Genomic DNA, 21,968 nt, shown 5'->3' on the forward strand with positions numbered 1-21,968 from the left:
CTCCCATTGCTTGGTCCCAGCTCCTGTCAATCTAGCAGTTTGAAAGCACGCCAGTGCAAGTAGATAAATAGGTATCACTCCGGCAGGAAGGTAAATGGTGTTTCTGTGCGCTCTGGTTTCCATCACAGCATCCTGTTGCACCAGAAATGGTTTAGTCATGCTGGCCACATGACCCAGAAAGCTGTCCGTGGACAAATGCTGGCTCCCTCAGCCTGAAAGCCAGATGAGCACCACAACCCCATAGTTGCCTTTGACTGGACTTAACCGTCCAGGGGTCCTTTACCTTACCTGAACATGGGACCATTTGACCGTGAAAAGCTTGATCACCACCCCATCCTGATTGGTCTCAAAAGCCCCACATGTCCCTCCCCCAGGAGAAACCACTTGAGGCTTGAGAAAAGGGGTATGTGGCAAAATTAACCCCACTTGAGAGTGGAAATGGCATTTTCTGTTTACAGGTTGCAAGATTAGGCCATTCACATATCCGCTGTGCACTGGGTCCAGTCTGCCAAAATGCTATTTGTTTCACATTTGCAATGGACAAATAATTGCTCTGAACACACCCATGAAAACTCCTCCTCCTGTGCAGGGGCAGCTGCCGAGTTGGTGCGGCAGAACTGACCACACAGCCTTGGACCTGGCAGTAGTCTCATTGTCACTTACCTGGGCAGGGCGGCAGTGAAGTCAGGGTGCCACAGGTGCAATGGTAGAGCCACAGTGGGACTCAGTTGTTCGTTTTTGTTTAAAAACATTTATACCCACCTTTCCTTCCTGAACCCAAGGCAGCTAACTATGAAAGCTAAGAGGAAACCAAGCACTGAAGGAGCTGCTCCTTCATCACCAATGGATGGAGCCAAGCTGGTTTCATGTCCTATGAAGCTGCCTTGTTTATAGTGAGTCGAACACCATTTTGTCCATCTCGTTTTGGACATGGCTCCCCCCCCCCATCAGCACTACCTGGAAATGCCAGGGACCAAACCTGAGACCTTTTGCATACAAAGCCCCTGAGCCACAGTCCTTCTTATGTCAGTGCAGGGAATGGTTTTCCCAAAAACCATTTCACTTGCTTAACATGGCTCTGCTGTCCTTGCAGATATATGAAGCCTGAACCGATAGATGAACTTCTGGCTGCTTCCTCTGCCGCTGGTCTCCCTTTCTATACACACCAGGTGGTGCTGTCTGCATTCTAGCAGCATCTAGTAATGGGCATTAGAGGGAATCAATGGCCTTTTAAACTGTGGGTGGAGTATTGTTTTGTTTGTTATTATGGTATGCATTTTTGTGCTTTTATATTGTAAACCACCCTACTGTTCCTCAGATGAAGGGTAGTATAGAAATTTAGTTAATTGTTGTTGTTACTGTATGGATGGTGCATAGACCAGTGTAATTTTGTTATCTGCAGCTCATTGTTGCTATTATTTCTCCAGAATTGAAATGTATTTTCTCAATCGGCTCCTGGAACAAACAGACAGGAGCGCTCAGTTCATGTTTCCTCTGCCAGGATGTGCCCATGGATGCCACTGTCCTAGGATTCCCCTGACTTGTCACCTGTAACACAACCTGTGTCTGGGGATCCTGGTGTCTTTATTCTCCCAGGATGATGCCACTGCCAGTGGGTTGTAGTGGTTAGAGTACTGGACTTCAGATCTGGAAGACCAGGTTTCAAAACCTCACTCAGCCATGAACCTCACTAGGTGACCTTGGGGCAGTCTCTCAGCCGCAGCCTACCTTGCAGGTTAGTAGTGAGAATAACATTGGGGGTGGCAGCCATATATGCTGCCTTGAGCTCCTTAGAGGAAAGAAATGGAATGCACATGTACAATAGCCCAGGTGACTATTGCAGTTAATTTTTTCATTTTTATTTTTTGCAGAAATCAACCATAAGTGTCCACTGCATAAAATGTATGACGACTCCCATTGATAATTGTATATTAATGATCACTGTTTTTCAGGCCATTGATGCTTTTCATGCATACATGCACATTCATCACAATTGTACTGCATTATGGGCTTTGTAGTCAACCCCCAGATGTTTTGACATGTATGTGTTTCATGGTCACAGTGCACCATAATTTTGGTATACTACAAAACCCACCTATGTGGCGTGGTATGGTTGAAGTGTTCATATGTATGAAAACATTCATGGGCCTAACTGCAAAGTCCATAATACAGTGCAACTGTAATTTAACATACACATCCAGGGCCTTGGTAATAATGAAACCTGGGGTTGGCCAGGATGCAGTGTGTTTCCATTTCTTATGGCTGTCACCACCTCTTAATTTCCCCCCAGACATGACTGCTACTTACATCTAACATCTAATTAACAAATAACGCCTTCCTATTCCCCACTAGGCAAACTGGCCTGTGTTCCTCATGTCAGATAAAGCATGGAGCCAGAATGAGCAATCAATCAGGCATGCAGGGAGCAGATCCTTGGGCTACTAAAGTATGCAGTCAAATCCAGGTTCCAATTTTGAAGCTTTATTGAGATTAAGGATCAGGGATGATGGAGAAGAGGTAGCATCAGAGGAATAAAAGTTTATTCTCTAAATGGCCATACAATTCTAAGGAGAAATTCCAGAACTTTTTTGCTTGAAGCAAGGGCTCTGAGAAACAAAATGAGGTGGGGGGGGATTTCCAGTCTGCTCCTGGTATAGAGAAACCATGAGGGTGGGGTTGGGGAGTCTGTGACCCTCCAGATGTTGTTAGACCCTAATTCCTATCAGCCTCAGCTAGTATGGCCAGTGATCAAGGATGATGGGAGTTGTAGTCCAGTAACATTTGGAGGGTCAGAGGTTGACCATCCCTACACTGGAGCAGTTTTCCTCAACTTGATGCCTTCCTGATGTCGCTAAACTACAGAACCCATCACCGCTGACTTAGGGATGGAGAAATACGTCAATGTCAGTTTCTCTCAGTGTCTTGTTTATCTAATTTATCCAAAGTTCACTCCTCCATATTTCCGCATCAATTGGTGATTTTTTTTTAAAAGGACTCACGAAAGATCATTAGCATTTTAGTGCAAATTTCTCCCCTACACATTTTTTTGTATACAATTTGGCCTAACATGAACATTTTTGACAAGCAGCTTTCCCTAATATAAGACATAGCTGCATGTTATCTTCACTAGTACGCACTTTACACTAGTACGTGCATTTTTATACCCACTACTCAGCTGAGCCATGGCATTTCCAAAATGTGGAGACAGGTGGATTTCAAAGGATGCCTGGCTTTTGTTCTGCATCTTGTTTTGGGAAGTGCAAATTAGGTAAGTTTGCTTTTAAATGAGAACGGAATCAAATTTCTCCCCCCAGCCCTATCCTTGACCGTTTGGGCCATGGTGGCTTGGAATTATGGGAGTTGGAATCCAACAACATCTAGAGAGCATAGAGTTGAGGAAGGCTGCATGAAGAGGGTGTTTCGCTCCCATTGGCTTGTGGTGCAACAGCTATTCTGAAAAGGAGAGTTAGGTCACTGGGCCACAGGCAGGAGGGTGTTAAGGAAAAAGTGAGATGAGAAAGAGAGGCACTGTTTTCTCAGCTCTCCCATATGGGAAGTCGCCTTTTGTGTTTCCATTTTTGATGAAGAGCTCATCCAAGCTTGGCCATGGAGTCCCATCTCCATCCCTGCACAATCTAAGGTCATCGCTGTCGACTAATCAGGCCTCAATGCCAGAAACATTCACCACTGTGCTTTTCCCTGACTTGGAGAGCATTTTCCTGTGGAAACAAATAATGGAAAGCTAAAGCATGGGTGAGCATAGATAAAAATGCTTGTTTATCCATTTTTTTATTCCAATTTTTTAATCCTTTTTTATTCCAATCTTCAGCTGAAAAAAAGCTCCCGGAGCAACATACAGAGAAAAAAAATAAGACAAGTCAGGTTAACCTACCCTCTTTGAGGAAGCCAGTATGGCGTAGTGGTTACGATTGTCAGCCTAGGTCCTGGGAGAGACCAGGGTTCAAATCCCCACTTGGCCATGAGGCTCATTGGGTGACCTTGAACCAGTCACCATATGTCAGCCTAGCCTACCTCACAGGGTGATTGTGATGATAAAATGGGGAGGAGAACCATGGGTGCCACCTTGGGCTCCTTGAATGAAAGGTGAAATATAAATGTGACAATAATTAAATTTCTATCGGGAGAGAGGCACAATTGCCATTCAAAATTAGTTGTGTGGGTTTTTTTGTTTTTTAAAAAGTCTGACATAGATGAAAGTATACTTGTGCTAAAAAAGAAAGAAACATGTGATAAAGAACAGTGATCAATAATATAAATAGGGCAATAGTGTTATGGAACAACCAGTTATAGATCCGGCCAATCTTTTTCAGATATGTCCCAATTAGCCCTGAGTCCTTGGACTAACTGAACTACAGTGGTACCTCAGGTTAATTACTTAATTCGCTCCGGAGGTCCGTACTTAACCTGAAACTGTTCTTAACCTGAAGCACCACTTTAGCTAATGGGGTCTCCCGCTGCTGCCGCGCCACCGGAGCACGATTTCTGTTCTCATCCTGAAGCAAAGTGCTTAACCTGAAGCACTATTTCTGGGTTAACAGAGTCTGTAACCTGAAGCGTATGTAACCCGAGGTACCACTGTACTAGATTCGAAGAATTTGTGATATACAACATAAGGTTGTCTTTGTAGAGAACAGGCTCTCGACAAAAGGAAAAGTGCTCAGCTAAAAGACTTTTTTCAGCCACTGACACACTAGTGGAATTATTTGGACACATTCCCCAAAGCAGATGGAGAAGGTTTTCTAAGCCAAGGACTCAGGACCAATTGGGACATATCTGAAAAAGTCTTAATGGTCAAAACACGTCTATAACTGATGGACCATGGAAATCACTACAAACTGCTATCACCACCATCCTAATCAGGCTGCTGTGGCTGCCAACTGAAACATGAGATGGGATCAGTAGATGAAAGACTGGTGGAGGAAGATCACCACTGGAGAAGGTTAAGAAGAGATTCCCATCATTGCTATGCCAATATTTGGTCCTCATTTCCTACCATGGCTATCCTTCTCTCCCTCATATGAACTCACCCATTGTTTTCTGTGCCTGTTCCGGATGAGTTTTTGCCCAGGATATTGTTCCTACAATACATCAGCAAGCCACGCTGGCGCTTGTAGTAGCAGAAGACATCCATCACCAGCAAAGCCACCAAGAGGATGATCAACACAATGAGCACAAGGATGCCAGTTCCCAAACCTTGAGTGTCTGGAAAGGGGAGAAGGACATCCATTTGCAAGAGCAGATGGGAAGGACATCAGAATGCAGGAATCCTTTCACTAGCCTTGAGCAGAGAATGACCCCCATTGTGAGCAAGGGCACCAGCCGGAGGGGGAAAGCTGAGGTGAAGGTAAGTCAGCCCAGACTCCTGGCATGTACTGTGGCTGTAAGAAAGACAGCCATTGAGAGCAACAGCAGGATTGTTGGCTGGGAGTGAGGCATATTGTGGTTCTCAAAGTTCTCTAGGACCTTTGATAGAGTGCAACTTCTCAAGCTGCAATTCCTTTGGACCTATATAAGATTTTATGACTGGCCCTTGATCTTTTGCTTTGTGCCACAAAATAATTGAGTTTATTTTGCCATTCTTTTTAGTGAAGGGGAGGGGACTGGCAGTACCTGAAACAGATATGAGAATCTAAGTAATACAGACATTTTTATTACTGCAGTAACTGATCCAGCTTAGGTTAGTACGCTTCTATTTTATTTTATTTTAGATCCTGTTGCATGCTTTCAGAAACATTTGTATAGTTCCTTCATCCTATTTAAAGTCAAATATGAGAGCTATTCCTAGGTATTTAAAGCCACCAAGGGCTATGGCTAGGAGAGAGTTAAGAGAGAAGCCAATTGAGATCCCTTGTGTTCAGACTGACCAAAAGGATTGTTGATTTTGAAAAAATTATTCATAAATCTGCCACTTAATTAATTTGCTTACCACCAGAAAGTTCTTAATTTTTAGTTGAAATCTCATTTCTTGTCATTTGAATCCATTGACTCAGGTCCTACCTACCCACCCTCTAGAGCAGAAGAAAATAAGCTTGCTCCATGCTCCAACCCTTCAGATATTTGAAGATGGCTGGCATACCACCTCTCAAAATAAATTAAAAAATTGTCCAGTAGCACCTTAGAGACCAACTAAGTTTGTTATGGGTATAAGCTTTCGTGTGCATACACACTTCTTCAGATACACTAAAACAGAAGTCACCAGATCCTTATATACAGTGGGAGGCTGGGGTGGGGTTTTTCTAAGAGGGGTAGTAGGAGATGGGTGATTGACTCAGTTGGAATGGTAAACCTGTTGATGACTGCAATTAGTCCTACAGGAAAAACCAAGGGATAGCATGCAGATGACCAAAAATAGCTTTAGCATATGTAATGAGACAAGAATTCAATATCTCTATTCAGACCAGGTTTCTCCATAGTTTTCAGTTTAGTAATAAGTTGTAATTCAGCAACTTCTCTTTCAAGTCTATTTCTGTATATAAGGGTCTGGTGTCTTAATGAGGGTGAAAGAGGAGAGCGCAAAATATGGTCTGTAGCTCAACATCAAAAAAACTAAGATCATGGCCACTGGTCCCATCACCTCCTGGCAAATAGAAGGGGAAGAAATGGAGTCAGTGAGAGATTTTTCTTTCTTGGGCTCCATGATCACTGCAGATGGTGACAGCAGTCACAAAATTAAAAGACGCCTGCTTCTTGGGAGAAAAGCAATGACAAACCTAGACAGCATCTTAAAAAGCAGAGACATCACCTTGCCGACAAAGGTCTGTATAGTTAAAGCTATCGTTTTCCTAGTAGTGATGTATGGAAGTGAGAGCTGGACCATAAAGAAGGCTGATAGGTGCAGAATTGATGCTTTTGAATTATGGTGCTGGAGGAGACTCTTGAGAGTCCCATGAACTGCAAGAAGATCAAACCTATCCATTCTTAAGGAAATCAGCTCTGAGTGCTCACTGGAAGGACAGATCCTGAAGCTGAGGCTCCAATACTTTGGCCACCTCATGAGAAGAGAAGACTCCCTGGAAACGACCCTGATGTTGGGAAAGATTGAGGGCACAAGGAGAAGGGGACGACAGAGGACGAAATGGTTGGACAGTGTTCTCGAAGATACCAACATGAGTTTGACCAAACTGCGGGAGGCAGTGGAAGACAGGAGTACCTGGCGTGCTCTGGTCCATGGGGTCATGAAGAGTCAGACACGACTAAACAACTAAACAACAACAACAAGGGTCTGGTGACTTCTGTTTCAGTGTATCTGAAGAAGTGTGCATACATACAAAAGTTTATACCCAGAACAAACTTAGTTGGTCTTTAAGGTGCAACTGGTCAATTTTTTAATTTTTTTATTTATTTTGACTGCGTCAGACCAACATGGCTACCTACCTGAATCTAATATCACCTCTCAGTCTTCTCTTCTCCAGGTTAGTGTCAACATTCTGACTTTAAGCCAATTGTTTGCAACTCACCTCCTTGAAGAGTAACCTTCTTCTTGCTGCTACCCTGATCATTGGCAGCTGTTATTAGTAGTTCTGAGAGATCCTCTTGTGATGCTGGCGTGAACTAGAACCAAAATTAAAAAGGAGAATTTAAGATGCATCAAAATGTGAAGTGGGATAGTATTCTGCTATGGCAAGTGAAGGAACACTTATGAGGTTTTCTTTTTCCAAAACTTGCACCTGCCTCCTCGAGCCTGGTGCCCTCCACATGCTGCTAGACTACAACTCCCAGCATTCCTGACCATGGGATTATAATCTGAAACATCTGGAGGGCACCAGGTTGCAGAGAAGAGTGGCTTACACTGCAGGTGTCCTCAGCAACCATTGGTGGCATCATATTGCTTGCTTACTAGGGCTGAGCAGAAACAGTGATCCAGTCTAAAATTCATGAACTTAACCCAACAATTCAAGGAGGGGTGATTTCATGGAGTAGCCCCTCACCCAACTCTTGTGGGGTTGCGTTTACCCTTTCATTGTGAAGTGAACAACTGGTGGGTGGGTGCGTGTGGGAGAGAGAGAGAGAGAGAGAGAGATCTTTCATTAAATGTTCTTCAAATGCTCTGCAGCCTCCCTAGCTGCCAACACTTCCTTATCTGCAAATGCCTCAAGGGAAAAGTTAAGCTGCTAGAACCACCAAGGCAATTTGTCCATCCGCCTTGCCCCACGTTCCCTGTCTGGGTCCTTATAAGGTGAAGGCACTGCTTAAGTATTCTTGCCTTCTCTTTGCATTTTTACAGGGAATGTTCTTTGCCTTTTGGATGTGTTTGGTTTTTAATACTTTTGAAATGTCTTGAATTGGTATGATCTGTAGTGTTTGTTTTTACATTATTGTATTTGCCTGTATAGGGACGCGGGTGGCGCTGTGGGTAAAACCTCAGCGCCTAGGACTTGCCGATCGCATGGTCGGCGGTTCGAATCCCCACGGTGGGGTGCGCTCCCATCGTTCGGTCCCAGCGCCTGCCAACCTAGCAGTACGAAAGCACCTCCGGGTGCAAGTAGATAAATAGGGACCGCTTACCAGCGGGAAGGTAAACGGCATTCCGTGTGCTGCGCTGGCTCACCAGATGCAGCTTGTCACGCTGGCCACGTGACCCGGAAGTGTCTGCGGACAGCGCTGCCTCCCGGCCTATAGAGTGAGATGAGCACACAACCCTAGAGTCTGGCAAGACTGGCCCGAACGGGCAGGGGTACCTTTACCTTTACCTTTATTTGCCTGTATGTTTTGTGAGCTGTCTTGGGGGCCTTCTTGCCTGAAAGGCAGTGTATGAAGACGCAGTTAGCATAATATATCAGCATAGGAAACTGAGAACGCTGGCTACCATGCACCTGCAATTGGTGGGCTCACTTATTTTGTTTTTGAATGAAGTTCTTCCTTTTACCTTTCTTTTTTTAAAAAAACTCCTTTCACTGGTCTCCATAAAAGTTTGCATTAAATTTTTCATTTGATTTTCATTTTTTTAAAAAACAGGCACAGTACACAGCCTTCCCAACTTCCAGAAAAGGCCATTTGAGGTCATCACTGAGTTTTCAAGAAGTGTTTTGTGGAATTTTGGGGTTCCTTTGAAGGGGGACCCCTGTAAGCTCACTCAGCCCAGCGTATGAAATGATCTAGCCACATCTGTGGGTGTTCTGGTGTAAAAAAAAATGTTGCTGTTTTTTAATGGTGTTGCTATGGTTGCACATTTTGGAAAAGAGAATTGAATGAAGATATTTATCTAAAAATCATTAATGGCAGACATGCTTTCCTGGCTTATATCTTATGAGTCAGTCCTTATAAGTGGATCCTGAGACAAATGTTTCACTGAGGAGTGCTCCTGTTCAGGATTCCATTCTAGTCAGTCATATCCCTTTCCAAGATGTTCCATTTGCTACCACCACCAGTTTTAGATCCCAACACACACAAACACACACACATATGAAACAATTGGTTGGTCTTCCATGGCCACTGAACATGCTCAGTCCTCATTAGGGATGGAGGAGAAATCCAGTTCAGTTTGAATGAATGAATGAATGAATGAATGAATGAACTTTATTACGGTCACAGACCAGGATAAAAAAAAACACATATAAATAAAATAGCAGTTAAGATTTTTTTAAACTGATAAATGTTGGAGCAAATAAGGACAAAGGAACAAGCATAGGATAAAACATCTGAATAAAATACAAGATTAAACACGGATAATGGATGGATAAAAACTGATAATTAAAACAGATAAAAACTAAAAACAAATAAAAACATGCAGTTAAAACAACTGTAAGAGCGTAAGAACTAAAAGACTTGCAGTTAAAACAACTATAAGAGGCTGCAGAGTAGAAGCCTCTGAAATAAAGGACACTCACAGCATTAGAAACTGGTGTGCAAATATGGTTAAAACAGACAATTAAAACAATGTGCAACAAGAAATTTAGAAACAATGTGCAACAATAAACTATCCCAGGGAGTTGACTCAGAGTCACCCATGGAACCGAGTTTGGGGGTTTTCATGCCGGACTATTTTGACACAAACTGAAGCATAGCTCTCCCTCAGAGCTGAAACTTCTGCTAATTTTGTGATGCAATCCTCCAAATGAAAAGCATACACTTCCATAATAGGGGGGAACATGCATAGATGTGCATATGTTTGCAGAAATGACCGTGTTAAAAATATACTGTTGGCATCCATCTGTCTCAAGAGACAATGGAGTGTGCCTCGGGGGGGGGGGGGAGTCAAACTGCTAGTTAGCAGCACCAAAGTGACCTCCCTAGGATGCAAGCCTGGACTGTGGGTGGATCTAGACACGGGGGGGGGCTATAATTAAGTCAGAAATTAGATTGTTATAACAAAAGAAAATAAATCTCTATGGAAAATGGGGTTTTAAAATTTCCTGCTCTCTTGCGCCATCTGTTGTTGCATGTCTATAGTGCAGTCAAATCGCTGCTTCTTTACTAATGTAGCTGAGTCCTGTGTGTATGCAGGTCCTGGGCCCCACTCTGGCCCTTGCTGATGTGGTCCAAAGGAAAGCAGAGCAATACTTTTGGCACCAGCCGGGCTGCAGAAGTTGTTGGAAGGTACAAGATGCCATCAAACCATCTTAGGGAGTCCACTCCAGATTTTTGTAGGGTTTACTCCTTAGCCTTTCCTTCTCTCAAAGATGCCATACACAAAGCAGTGGAGGTTTAGGATCAGAGTTTTCCTTCTTCTGGATGGGCTATCTTTCCAGGTTGAGGAGCCCCATCTGCCCCTCACTTCCCTCTACAGCACATGCAGAAATTGCCTGCTTAATTGTTGGACCCTCTATTGCTCTTGTCCGCTCAATCTGCCAGAGCCTGTCTTCACATGCAGAGGAAGCATCTTAACTCAGCAAGGATTTGTGACTCATTGGCTACCCGCACCTGGTTTAGTTGGCCAGTCAAAGCCTTTCCTGAGGTTTGGCAGTTGTTTCATGCCAACAACTTCTAGCAGCCACAAGTGAGAGCTGAGTGCAAGGTTCACCAAAGGTGAACAAACTACCCCAGAAGGAGCACAATGTGCCCCCCCACCAGAGGAACTACCCCTCCCCTCACACCCCATACTATGTTAGGCAAAATAGCACTCCAAAATTCATATATATTCTGACAACTGCTCCCTAAAATGCTGCTGAATTTTCATGAAGATTTTTTTTTTTAAAAAAAAAATGCAAACTGATAGGGGAAAGTGCAGAACTGAATTTAAGATTGCAGAAGTGGGGATGAGGAACTGAGAGAAATTGAAACTGAAAGTGACCAATTTGTCGGGAATGAGTTGGCTGTTGACCAATGCTCAGGGATGATGCAAGTTGTAATTCAAAACAGCCTTACCTCAAAGGAATACGTATGTCTGTCTTGGTCCTGCGCCACTTTCTTGATATCATCACCTTTGAAAACCTTCCCCTTCCAAGCAATGGAGACAGAGGGGGGAGGGTAAGCCAAGATGCTGAAGTTGTATTGGGCAGGTGTCCCAATTGGGATGGCAAATGAGTCACCTGTGAGGAGCTCTATCCTTGGAGTGACTGGGAAAGCAAAGCAGATTGACATTTGTTACATAGGAAGCTAGCTTTTGCCATTATTTTACCTCTGGGTAAAACATAGTGACTGCCAAGTAATATATTTTCTGTATTTCTGATGTACTTTGCTTTTGAAAAATTGTTTGCTGGTCTTTGGACCGTAATAAAGAATGTGGGTATTAGCTATACAGTGGTACCTCGGGTTAAGAACTTAATTCGTTCTGGAGGTCCATTCTTAACCTGAAACTGTTCTTAACCTGAGGTACCACTTTAGCTAATGGGGCCTCCCGCTGCCGCCGTGCAATTTCTGTTCTCATCCTGAGATAAAGTTCTTAACCCGAGGTACTATTTCTGGGTTAGCGGAGTCTGTAAACTGAAGCGTCTGTAACCTGAGGTACCACTGTACTGACTGGCAGCAGCTCTCCAAGGCCTCAGGCAGGAATCTCTCTCAGCCCTACCCTTCTCTTTCCAAATCAAAAGACCCATCCACTCCTTGCTTCCTAAACTTTACCTCTGATTAGGTCCATCCACTCCACATACAACCAAATTTACAACCCTGGCAGCCTAACAGAGGCCAAGGCTCCTATCTCCCAGCCCTGTGCTAAGAGATTCCAAACATCTCTTACATTTAATATTGAGGGAGACGACCATGACAACAGTTTCATTCCGCTCTTTAATGCTGGCCTCGCAGGTGTGGACACCAGCATCTGAGGGTTGGGAGTCCCTTACCACCAACGTCCCATTTGCAAGCACAGAGACTCGTCCTCCTGCCCAGAAAGGAGAAGCAAATTAGGAGTGGTGATAGTGGGATATATGTTTTGCAGGTACATACTAGCAAAATATCATAACAAATGCCAAAAGCAAAAGGGATGTCGAGAACTGAACATTGAGCAAGACAAATACCTGCACCTAAATCAAGATCAGCCAATAACAAATAACCAATGACAGATCAGTATAACACATTTCCAAGTAACATAAATGGGTTTGCATTATCCTGTACCTTATTGCTTCAAAATAAATTAGAAAGAGACTTCATTTCTCCATAAAGACATTGTCTATGCTCTCTCTGGTTCTAACCATATGTGTGAGCTTAACCCTGCATACAATGGTCAAGATTTTAGTCATCCATTCTCTTCCCCCCACCCAAGTTTTGTCAAATAATAATTTTGGCAGAGGTCAAGAGATGTTGTATTAACCTCTTGTCCTCTAATAGTACAGTAGAAGCAAAATAGCAGAGATGCGAGTGGGTTTTCTATCTAGGGGCACCTCTGAACAGAATATCCTACTCACCATCTCCGATCTTACTGATTTCCTGGTTTCCAAAGGTCCATCGTACAGTTGGTGGCGGGATTCCAGTGGCTTGACAATCAAAGGCTACACTTGTGCCCTCAACAACTTCCTTCGTGGGCTCCATGGTGGTCACAAACTTCGGTCTCTCTGTGGATAGGAACGTGGGGAGTTGATTTGTACCGAGCCAAGCCATCTAGCTGACTGGCAGTACTTCTCCAGGATTTCTGGCCCCAACTGAAGACCTGGGACCTTCCACAGGCAAATCACAACTTGGGGTAAAAAATCAGGGTCAGGTGGACTAGACTGCACTTGGTGACATCATGGTATGATGAGCTATGTACACAGTGTTCAAACCTGGAGGCAGAGGGAGCCTAACCTTATCTTTTGCATTGACCTTATTGCCTGCTGTTTTTAAGGATATGATGGGGGGAGACAGAGAGTGGTTTAACAGTTCATCCGTCTTCACATGAAAATATGGGAACTGTAGCTCTGTGGGGGGGAATGGGGCCTCTTAACAGTTCTCTGCACCCTTAAGAAACTACAGCTCCCAGATTTCTTTGTGGGAAGCCATGAACTGCTCAAAGTGGTATCGTAGCACTTTAAACGTATGGTGTAAACATGACCTACGGTGCGTTAGTTTCACCTAACACTCACAATTTATTGTCACTCTAGACCAGGACTGGGGGACCCTTTTCAATATGAGGGATGCATTCCCTAATGGGCAAGTTTCCAGGGGCCACACGGCAAGCGAGGCCAGAGGCAAGAAATGGGGCAAATGTAGATGAGCCAGTCAACCAAGAGACATTATCATCATTAAAGGGAACGTTTCAGTAAGGAGAGAGCTCTTGAGGTTGAGTGGCCTTGGGGGTTCCAAGGGCCAGGTAGAGAGGCATGGGAGGCCGCATCCATCCCCTCCTCCCTGGATCTGAGGTTCTCGGTCCCTGCTCTAGCATATTGCAGGAACGTCAATAGAATGTCACTTACGGACCACACGGATTTTGATCTGGGCAGTTGCCGTGTCTCCAGACTCAAAGTCGCCTTTGCAGGTGAAGATCCCTCCCGCCTGTGGATCAGGAAGAGTCATCTCCAGCCCCTTAGACTGCTCGTCGATATGCCGCAATGTGTACAGCTCTGAATCCTCGATGTCGGTATCCTCTGGGTCAGTCCAGGTCAAGGTAGCTTCCCCACCTGCTCTCACTGACATGCGGAAGAATTAAAATGCACAATTAATAGATCACCCAGGTGGGGTGGTAGCAAGGGAAGGAGGAATGATGAGAAACCTGACCTGATTGATAGGTAAAGGTAAAGGGACCCCTGACCATTAGGTCCAGTCGCGGACGACTCTGGGGTTGCGGCACTCATCTCGCTTTATTGGCCGAGGGATATGGCATACAGCTTCCGGGTCATGTGGCCAGCATGACTAAGCCGCTTCTGGCGAACCAGAGCAGCGCACGGAAATGCCGTTTACCTTTCTGCCGGAGCGGTACCTATTTATCTCCTTGCACTTTGACGTGCTTTTGAAGTGCTAGGTTGGCAGGAGCAGGGACTGAGCAACAGGAGCTCACCCCCATCACGGGGATTCGAACCACCGACCTTCAGATCGGCAAGCCCTAGGCTCTGTGGTTTTGACCACAGCGCCACCCACGTCCCTTCTGATTGATAGGGCTATCCATTAAATCAGGGGTTGCTAAGAGGGTTGCCAAACCTTCAGGGCTGACCTGAAATCTTCAGGTTTGCCTGCCTCCACTCAGGTGGCAGAGGGAGGGCTTGTATCTCCAGGTATGTAAGACTGCCTTAAAAGGGATTTTTTAAAAACAACAATAATAAAGAGACTGTGCAGACACCTGCTGCAAATGATTGGCTTGATCTCTGCGAGAGGTTCTGCCCTCCTCCGCTCCCTCCCCACTTCTGCCAATTAACCTCCATTCCAACAGCTCAGTGATGGGAGGTAGCACAGAGGAAGGAAAAGGAATGGGCTGGGCTCAAGATGAAGAGAGGTTTATGAGTCTGCATGCACACCTGGAGCAAGGTGTAGAGATCTGGATGCAGGTGAAGCGGGTGGAAAGCAGGAGGAGGAATGAAGCCCTGCTGCCTCCAGAATGTGTGTGTGTGTGTGTGTGGAGAGAGAGAGAGAGAGAGAGAGAGAGAGAGAGAGAGAAGAAAAAAGTGCCTACAACAGTTTCTCTGTTTTGCAAACATGTCCACAGGCCCCCCGACAGTTGGCAACCCTTCCATCAAATGAGTGGAGAGTTGTATAATAGAAAAGTTGTACACACACAAATAGACTATCTTAAAAAGTTGGATTACTCCTTACAGAGCTATAATTCCCAGCTGCCTTAACAGTTCCCATTGTTCTTTGGGGCGGGGGGGGATGTGATTTAAATGTATGCTGTGTACACAACTTGAGTGCAGGTGGGGAAGGAAGAGGTTCTGTGAATTTTAAACAAAAGGAAATGTGCAGATAGAACAGCGAGCGGCTGGGAGCCTGTCCCACCTCTGAGCCCTCTTCCTGTCTCCCCAAAGCCACAAACAATTGGACTTTAAAAAACAAACAAACCAGATGCCGCGTGGTTATTTAAATACATAAGCAGCAAACATAATTTTAAACACGTTTTTTAAAGGCAGACCACGCACACCCCCAGAAGCAGGGTGGGAGAGAGGCCAAACTGGCAACGCAAGCAACGTCCACTGTGGAGGGAAGCAGGTGTGTCCTCTGAAGGAGCACGTCAGACCATTGCTCTATTTAGCTCAGTGCTGCCTACACTGACTGGCAGCAGCTCAGATGTGGGGTGAGCTTTCCCTGCCCTATCTCGAGATGCTGTTTGCAAAAGATGTGCTCTGTCGCTGTGCCGTGGATCTTTCCAATAGGAAGCTTCCTTATACCGAGACAGATCATTGGTTTATCTCACTCTTCACTGTCTATCTCAGGGATTGGGAGCCTGAGGTCTTGCAGATACTGTTGAACTACAATGCCCATCATCTCTTGACTGTTGGCCATGCTGGCTGCGGATAATGGGAACTAGAGTCCACTAATAATAATAATAATAATAATAATAATAATATTTATACCTGGCCCATCTGGCTGGGTTTCCCCAGCCACTCTGGGTGGCTTCCAACAAAATATTAAAATACAATAGTCTATTCAACATTAAAAGCTTCCCTAAACAGGGCTGCCTTCAGATGTCTTCTAAAAGTTTGGTAGTTGCTTTTCTCTTTGCCATCTGGGGGGAGGGCATTCCAGAGGGAGGGCACCACTACCGAAAAGGCCCTCTGCCTGGTTCCCTGTTGCTTTGCTTCTTGCACCAAGGGAACTGCCAGAAGGCTCTCGGCTCTGGACCTCAGTGTCCAGGCAGAACGATGGGGGTGGAGACGCTCCTTCAGGTATACTGGACCGAGGCCGTTTAGGGCTTTAAAGGTCAGCACCGACACTTTGAATTGTGCTCAGAAACGTACTGGGAGCTAGTGTAGGTCTTTCAAGACCGGTGTTATGTGGTCTCAGCGGCCGCTCCCAGTCACCAGTCTAGCTGCCGCATTCTGAATTAGTTGTAGTTTCCGGGTCACCTTCAAAGGTAGCCCCACATAGAGCGCATTGCAGTAGTCCAGGCGAGAGATACTAGAGCATGCACCACTCTGGTGAGAACTGGTGCAAGTTTATTTGGCAAAGGCATTGGAGAAGCCTCCACGGTGAGTCCCACAGGCCTATAGATTACACAGTTATATACAGAGGCATTCTCTCACCTTAGCTTTACACATGCATAGAAATTAAGGGCTCACCCACACTTCTGTTTTTCCTGCTATTCCTTCCATTTGTCCCGTGATTCCTAGGCATGGGTCCAAGAGGTTCATGTTTTTTGTCCCACTGTTTTCCCTGGAAAAACCTGCTGTTTACCACTGAAATGAAACAAATGCTGATCTTCTGCCACAAACCCTTTGTTCTCATTGAGCAGTATGCAGCCGGTTTTGCCGGGGACAAAAAAAAGAACCTCTCCTTCCCCTTCCAACTCTACAATTCTATGATAATCACAGGGCAAACAGGACTGTGGATGTGCCCCAAGTCCTGTTCATGGAGGGAAAGTCACCCTGCGCCATCACAGCTGGATGCCTGATCCAGCTGGAAGAAGAGGATGCTCACTCTTATCAGGCTGGGTCAAGGCTGAGCTTTTCCTGCACAAACGTCCTTGACACACCTCCTTAGTGCAGGCTGGGTAAGCAAATTCCCCTAACAATATTTTTAGAATCATAGAACTGTAGAGTTGGAAGGGAACCCGGGGGGTCATCTAGTCCAACCCCTTCAAATGCAGGAATCTTTTGCCCAATGTGCTGGGAATTACCGGTATAGGGGACAGAACTACCTAAACTGTATAGAAACTTGTATGCTACTACAGCGGCAAGAATGCTACTCTCCCAGAAATGGAAAGAAGCAGAAGTCCCAGCAAAGGAAGAATGGATACAAAAACTTACAGAATATACAGAAATGGCGAAACCGCTATTAAAGGTTTGTTTGTTCAACGATTAAAGTCCTACGTGATCTGAGTTCAGACCAGAGAAATCCAGGTCGGTTTCTATCTATGCAGCACTATTTTTAGTACGAAAGGGCCAAAATAGTGGGACCCATGCTAAATAAACGTCCCAATTAAAACTACTGTCTACCACTAAAGTAGTAAACATGCCCACCTCATAAATCAAAATTACCAGAAGATAACAAACTTTTTTTAATAAAAGAATGGAAATGTTCTATTGAATATTTACAGATAAATTGTAAACAGATAAGAACATTGGCAGTATTATTGTAATAACCTGCAGTTTTATATAAGAGTATATATTTAAAGTAGATGACTAAATGAGCAAATTAAGTTAATTTGAAGAAGATATTAAAAATAAATTTAAGGAACAGCAGAAAGAGAGGAAAGGAAGTCAAGTTCTGAAATGTTAAAATGATTGTAAAACTAGTGAAAAGTATAAACCTGAAAAGCATAAATACAATTTTAAAAAGCAACCGGGGGGGGGCTCGAACCCCTGACCTTGAGATGAAGATTCTCATGCTCTACCGGCTGAGCTATCCCAGACAGTCTGGGTAAGGGGAATCAACCAGTTCCCCACTGCTGGTCTGTATTGACTGGCAGCAGCAAATCTCTCAGGTTTCAGACAGGGAAGAGATGCTGGGGTTTTGAACCTGGAGCCTTCTGCATGCAAGCAGGTGCTCTGCCACTCAGATCATCCTGCAAGAGCCCAGAATACTGTGCTAGCTACTGCTTTGATGCATATTCACACACTCTCCATTATCCGCTTTCACCTTTGCACAAGAAATATGCTTTCTCGCCCAGCTGCACGTCCCCATTGCCGGGAATGATCTCCAGAGACGTCTTGGCGGAGTGAACAGCCCCTAGGAAGAGGAAAGAAGCACATTGTTTGGTCCAATCACAAGGCAAAGTCCTTTTAGCTCAGAGCATCTAGTCAGGGCTGGCCGACCAGCACAAGCAAGCATTCCAAGCAGCCACAGCCTGTGGCAATAGTGTTCAGGGCACCACCTAAGCAGCAGATTAGTCAAGAGGCATCCCCTCATGATCCTCAGCAACCTCACAGTGACGCCAGGGTGCAACTTTATAATTGCATAGGGCAACAACAACAAAAACATGCCCTGGACCACTTTGGAGTCCAGTAGAAGTAAAATTGGGGACACGGGTAGCACTGTGGGTTAAACCACAGAGCCTAGGACTTGCTGATCAGAAGGTCGGCGGTTCGAATCCCCACGACGGGGTGAGCTCCTGTTGCTCGGTCCCTGCTCCTGCCAACCTAACTCACACCATACATTAAAAGCATTATGATACCACTATAAACATTCCCCCAAAGAATTCTAGGAGCTGTTGTTTGTTAAGGTGCTGAGTTGTTAGGAAAGGCTCCTAATCCCCCACCCCACCCCTGGAGTTACATTTTCCAGAGTGGTTTATCAATCCCTCTTCCCAGGGACTTCTGGGAATTGTAGTTCGGGGGGGGTCTCTTAACAACCCTCAACCAAGTATGCTTTCCAGGAATCTGGAGCTGGGGGAAACCATGACTATGATAAGGGGCATGATACTGTTTTGATTGTATAGTGCAGTTGGAACCTAAGTCATGGCTATTGATTTCAGTGGTTCCAACTGCACTATACAATCAAAACAGTATCATGCCCCTTTTCATAGTCGTGGTTTTCGACACGGGTGGCGCTGTGGGTTAAACCACAAAGCCTAGGACTTGCCGATCAGAAGGTTGGCGGTTCGAATCCCCACAACAGGGTGAGCTCCCGTTGCTCGGTCCCTGCTCCTGCCAACCTAGCAGTTCGAAAGCGCGTCAAAGTGCAAGTAGATAAATAGGTACCACTCCGGCAGGAAGGTAAACGGCTCTGGTTCGCCAGAAGCGGCTTAGTCATGCTGGCCACATGACCCAGAAGCTGTATGCCGGCTCCCTCGGCCAATAAAGTGAGATGAGCACCACAACTCCAGAGTCGGTCACGACTGGACCTAATGGTCATGGGTCCCTTTTACCCTGAATAGGACTAGCATGGACTAGAACCCCAAATAGGTGTTGACTCATTCAAAACTATCCTGTTAGGCATTTAGAAAACAGCAGCAGCAATAATTTGCCATTAGGAAAACTAAGCAAAACATTTGCTTGCAAGTTTGAGCCAGTTAACAGGATAGGGAAAGCAAGTAAAGGGGAAAGCAAGTAAAGGGGAAAGAGCAGATATTGCTGGGTGAGATGGACAAACTGGCTGGCTTGGTACATTCCAATATTTTCTAGGTTTGAGATTACTTGCAGAAGCCTTCTGATCTAGGGGCACTTCAGCCCATCACGAACTCCTCCTCTGTCCTTTTGTAGCCCAAATGCCCAGGCAGCCCACAATATCCCCATGCAAGAAGGAAGCATTGCTGGGCTTCAGAGAGCCCCCAAAGTTTGCAGAAGTACAACTGGGGCAGGGAGGGGGTTGGAGGGTTAGGAAATATACTATAGATAGGCAAGAGACATCTGATTAGGACCATGCGTGGTCAGTGGCCACAAAGCACTGAGGAAAATTGGAGGAAGGATAATGGGATGCAGTATTCTGGGAGAGGGTATGCCAGACTGGCTAGGACCTTGAAGAGGGGCACATCACACTTTAATATTTTGTTGCAGGTCTCACTTGCTCCCTTAAAGAAAAAGTCATAAAGAGGAAGGAACAAAATAGCCAAAGAGCTAATACTAAGGGACTGTGGGGGTGCAGTCTAGACACCCACAAACTCCCTTCATGGAACAGAGCCCTTTCATTCATTCATTCATTCATTCATTCATCTTACCTGCTGCAAACATGAAAATGAGGAATCTCCCTGGTTCCATCTTTAAAAGGTGGGGATAGGAATTGGGCTCCTTTGCCTTTCAGCACCAGCAGTTTGGAACAGAGACTCCTGGGTCCTGGGCTATTTATAAGGCTTTTTCGCCCGCCCACCACCCTCCCTCCCTCTCCCTCCCACCTTTTTCTTTCTCCTCCCTGCTGTGTGCCCCTGTGGCATCAGTGGGGGAAGGGAGGGAAAGGGCTGGAGCAGGAAGTCAGGGTGGGAGGGGAGAAAGAAAATAGGAAGATTTGTGTACATGCACGCTTGTGCAGGCATGTGGATATGCATTTCCGAATGTGCATTTGCCTATATTTCAGCAAATTCAGGTGCTCAGCTACGATGGCTACCTAGTCAAAACAGTACCATTAAGATGCAAGAGGGTAGCACCAGCATGCTAAAGTGGCAGAACTCCAAGATTTGGAGGAGAGAGAGAGAGAGAGAGAGAGAGAGAGAGAGAGGAATTGCCACAGAATGCTGAGTGTTTGCTAGAGGACGGCAGAATTAGGGGTGGCAGAACGAAATGGGATAAACTCAAAGGAAACTTGAGCTGTCTGGCCTAGCTGGAACTCTCAACAGCAGCACAACGCACTGCAACATTTTATTGCACTCCACACTTGCTATTTAGCTAGCGAAGTGTTACATTTGTTAGTTGCTTTATAAAAATAAATAGTGTCGATGCAACTTAATAACAAAATGCAGACAGATAAAATCAATTAAAAGCCAATTTAAAAAAACACAAAACCAAATGTACAATACAAAATTCATTTAAAAACTCATTCAATATCATTCAATAATACAGTAGGTGTGACAAGTCCTAGTAGGGATGTGAGCTCACACACACACACCTTGATCCATCCCAAGGCCCCAATCCAGGCACCCAGTCCGGGTTGCCCCAGGGAACACCTGCCCAGCCCCAGATCCATCCCTGAAACAAGTTGGGTGAAGGACTAATGTTTAATGAGAGCTTTTTAAACCCTAGTTAAACATACAGCCTTTTACCTGATGGAGACCAGAGGGGCTCTGATCAGGTGAAGAAGCACTGCATCACAAGACCCTGCCATACACGGAATACTCTTGAGGAGCAGCACTCTGTAGCAGCAGCCAGAGGATTTGAGCCTGTGGGGTGCTGCTCCTCAAGAGCCACCCGCTATGGAGATCACCCACCCAGCCCGCCCTGGATCAGGCCATTGGTCCATCCAGCCCAGCACCCTGTTTTCAATGCAGCCAACCAGAAGCCTGTGGGAAATCTCCAAACACGAGCTCTTTCCCCGTCCTGCAGCTTCCAACAGCTCATATTCAGAAGCATTTACCACCTCCAACTGTGGAGGCAGAGCACATCCACAAACTTGTCTGATCTTCTTTTATTTTTAAAAAAAATATTCAAAATTACAAGACATATTATCCAAATACATATCTTTTTTTAAAAAAAAATGATGTTTATTGAGAATTTTAAAGTTACAAAGAAAGAAGGAAGAAAAGACAAGAGAAGGAGAAAAAGAGAGAAAGAAGTAGATAAACATAACAATTAAACAATACAGATCAATAAAAACCAAAGTAAAAAAAAAAAAACACAATACATCTAAATCAAAAAACAAAAATAAACAAACAATTAAAAAACAAGTCTAATATTCCCAAATCCTTAACTTTCATTAACTTATTTCAACGACCTCCTCACACCTCCTTTTTTGTATTCTAGTTGTTAATTATCTCAGCAAATCCTTTCCATCTTTCACAATATTCTGTCATTTAAATTACCTTAATCTATTTTAACCTTATCTTACCTAAAAAGCCCTAAAACTTAAAACTTATATATACCAAATTC

The 21,968-nt window shown here is 44.8% G+C and overlaps 1 protein-coding gene across 1 annotated transcript; it reads right to left on the minus strand.

Annotated features, from left to right (window-relative positions):
* Positions 1–2,465: 2,465 nt before the first annotated feature.
* On the minus strand, positions 2,466–20,221 carry LOC308484279 (neural cell adhesion molecule 1-B-like). Its single transcript, XM_081019079.1, has 9 exons — positions 20,111–20,221; positions 18,094–18,183; positions 13,785–13,997; positions 12,801–12,947; positions 12,137–12,277; positions 11,326–11,516; positions 7,479–7,572; positions 5,049–5,223; positions 2,466–3,719 (listed from the first exon to the last, which is right to left on the minus strand). The coding sequence occupies exons 1-9, from the start codon at positions 20,148–20,150 to the stop codon at positions 3,659–3,661; spliced, it is 1,152 nt and encodes a 383-aa protein (XP_080875205.1). The 5' UTR covers positions 20,151–20,221; the 3' UTR covers positions 2,466–3,658.
* Positions 20,222–21,968: the final 1,747 nt, after the last annotated feature.

This window comes from Podarcis pityusensis, assembly GCF_964106645.2.
Source record: "Podarcis pityusensis genome assembly, chromosome: 8".
In the NCBI taxonomy this organism is placed as follows: domain Eukaryota; kingdom Metazoa; phylum Chordata; class Lepidosauria; order Squamata; family Lacertidae; genus Podarcis; species Podarcis pityusensis.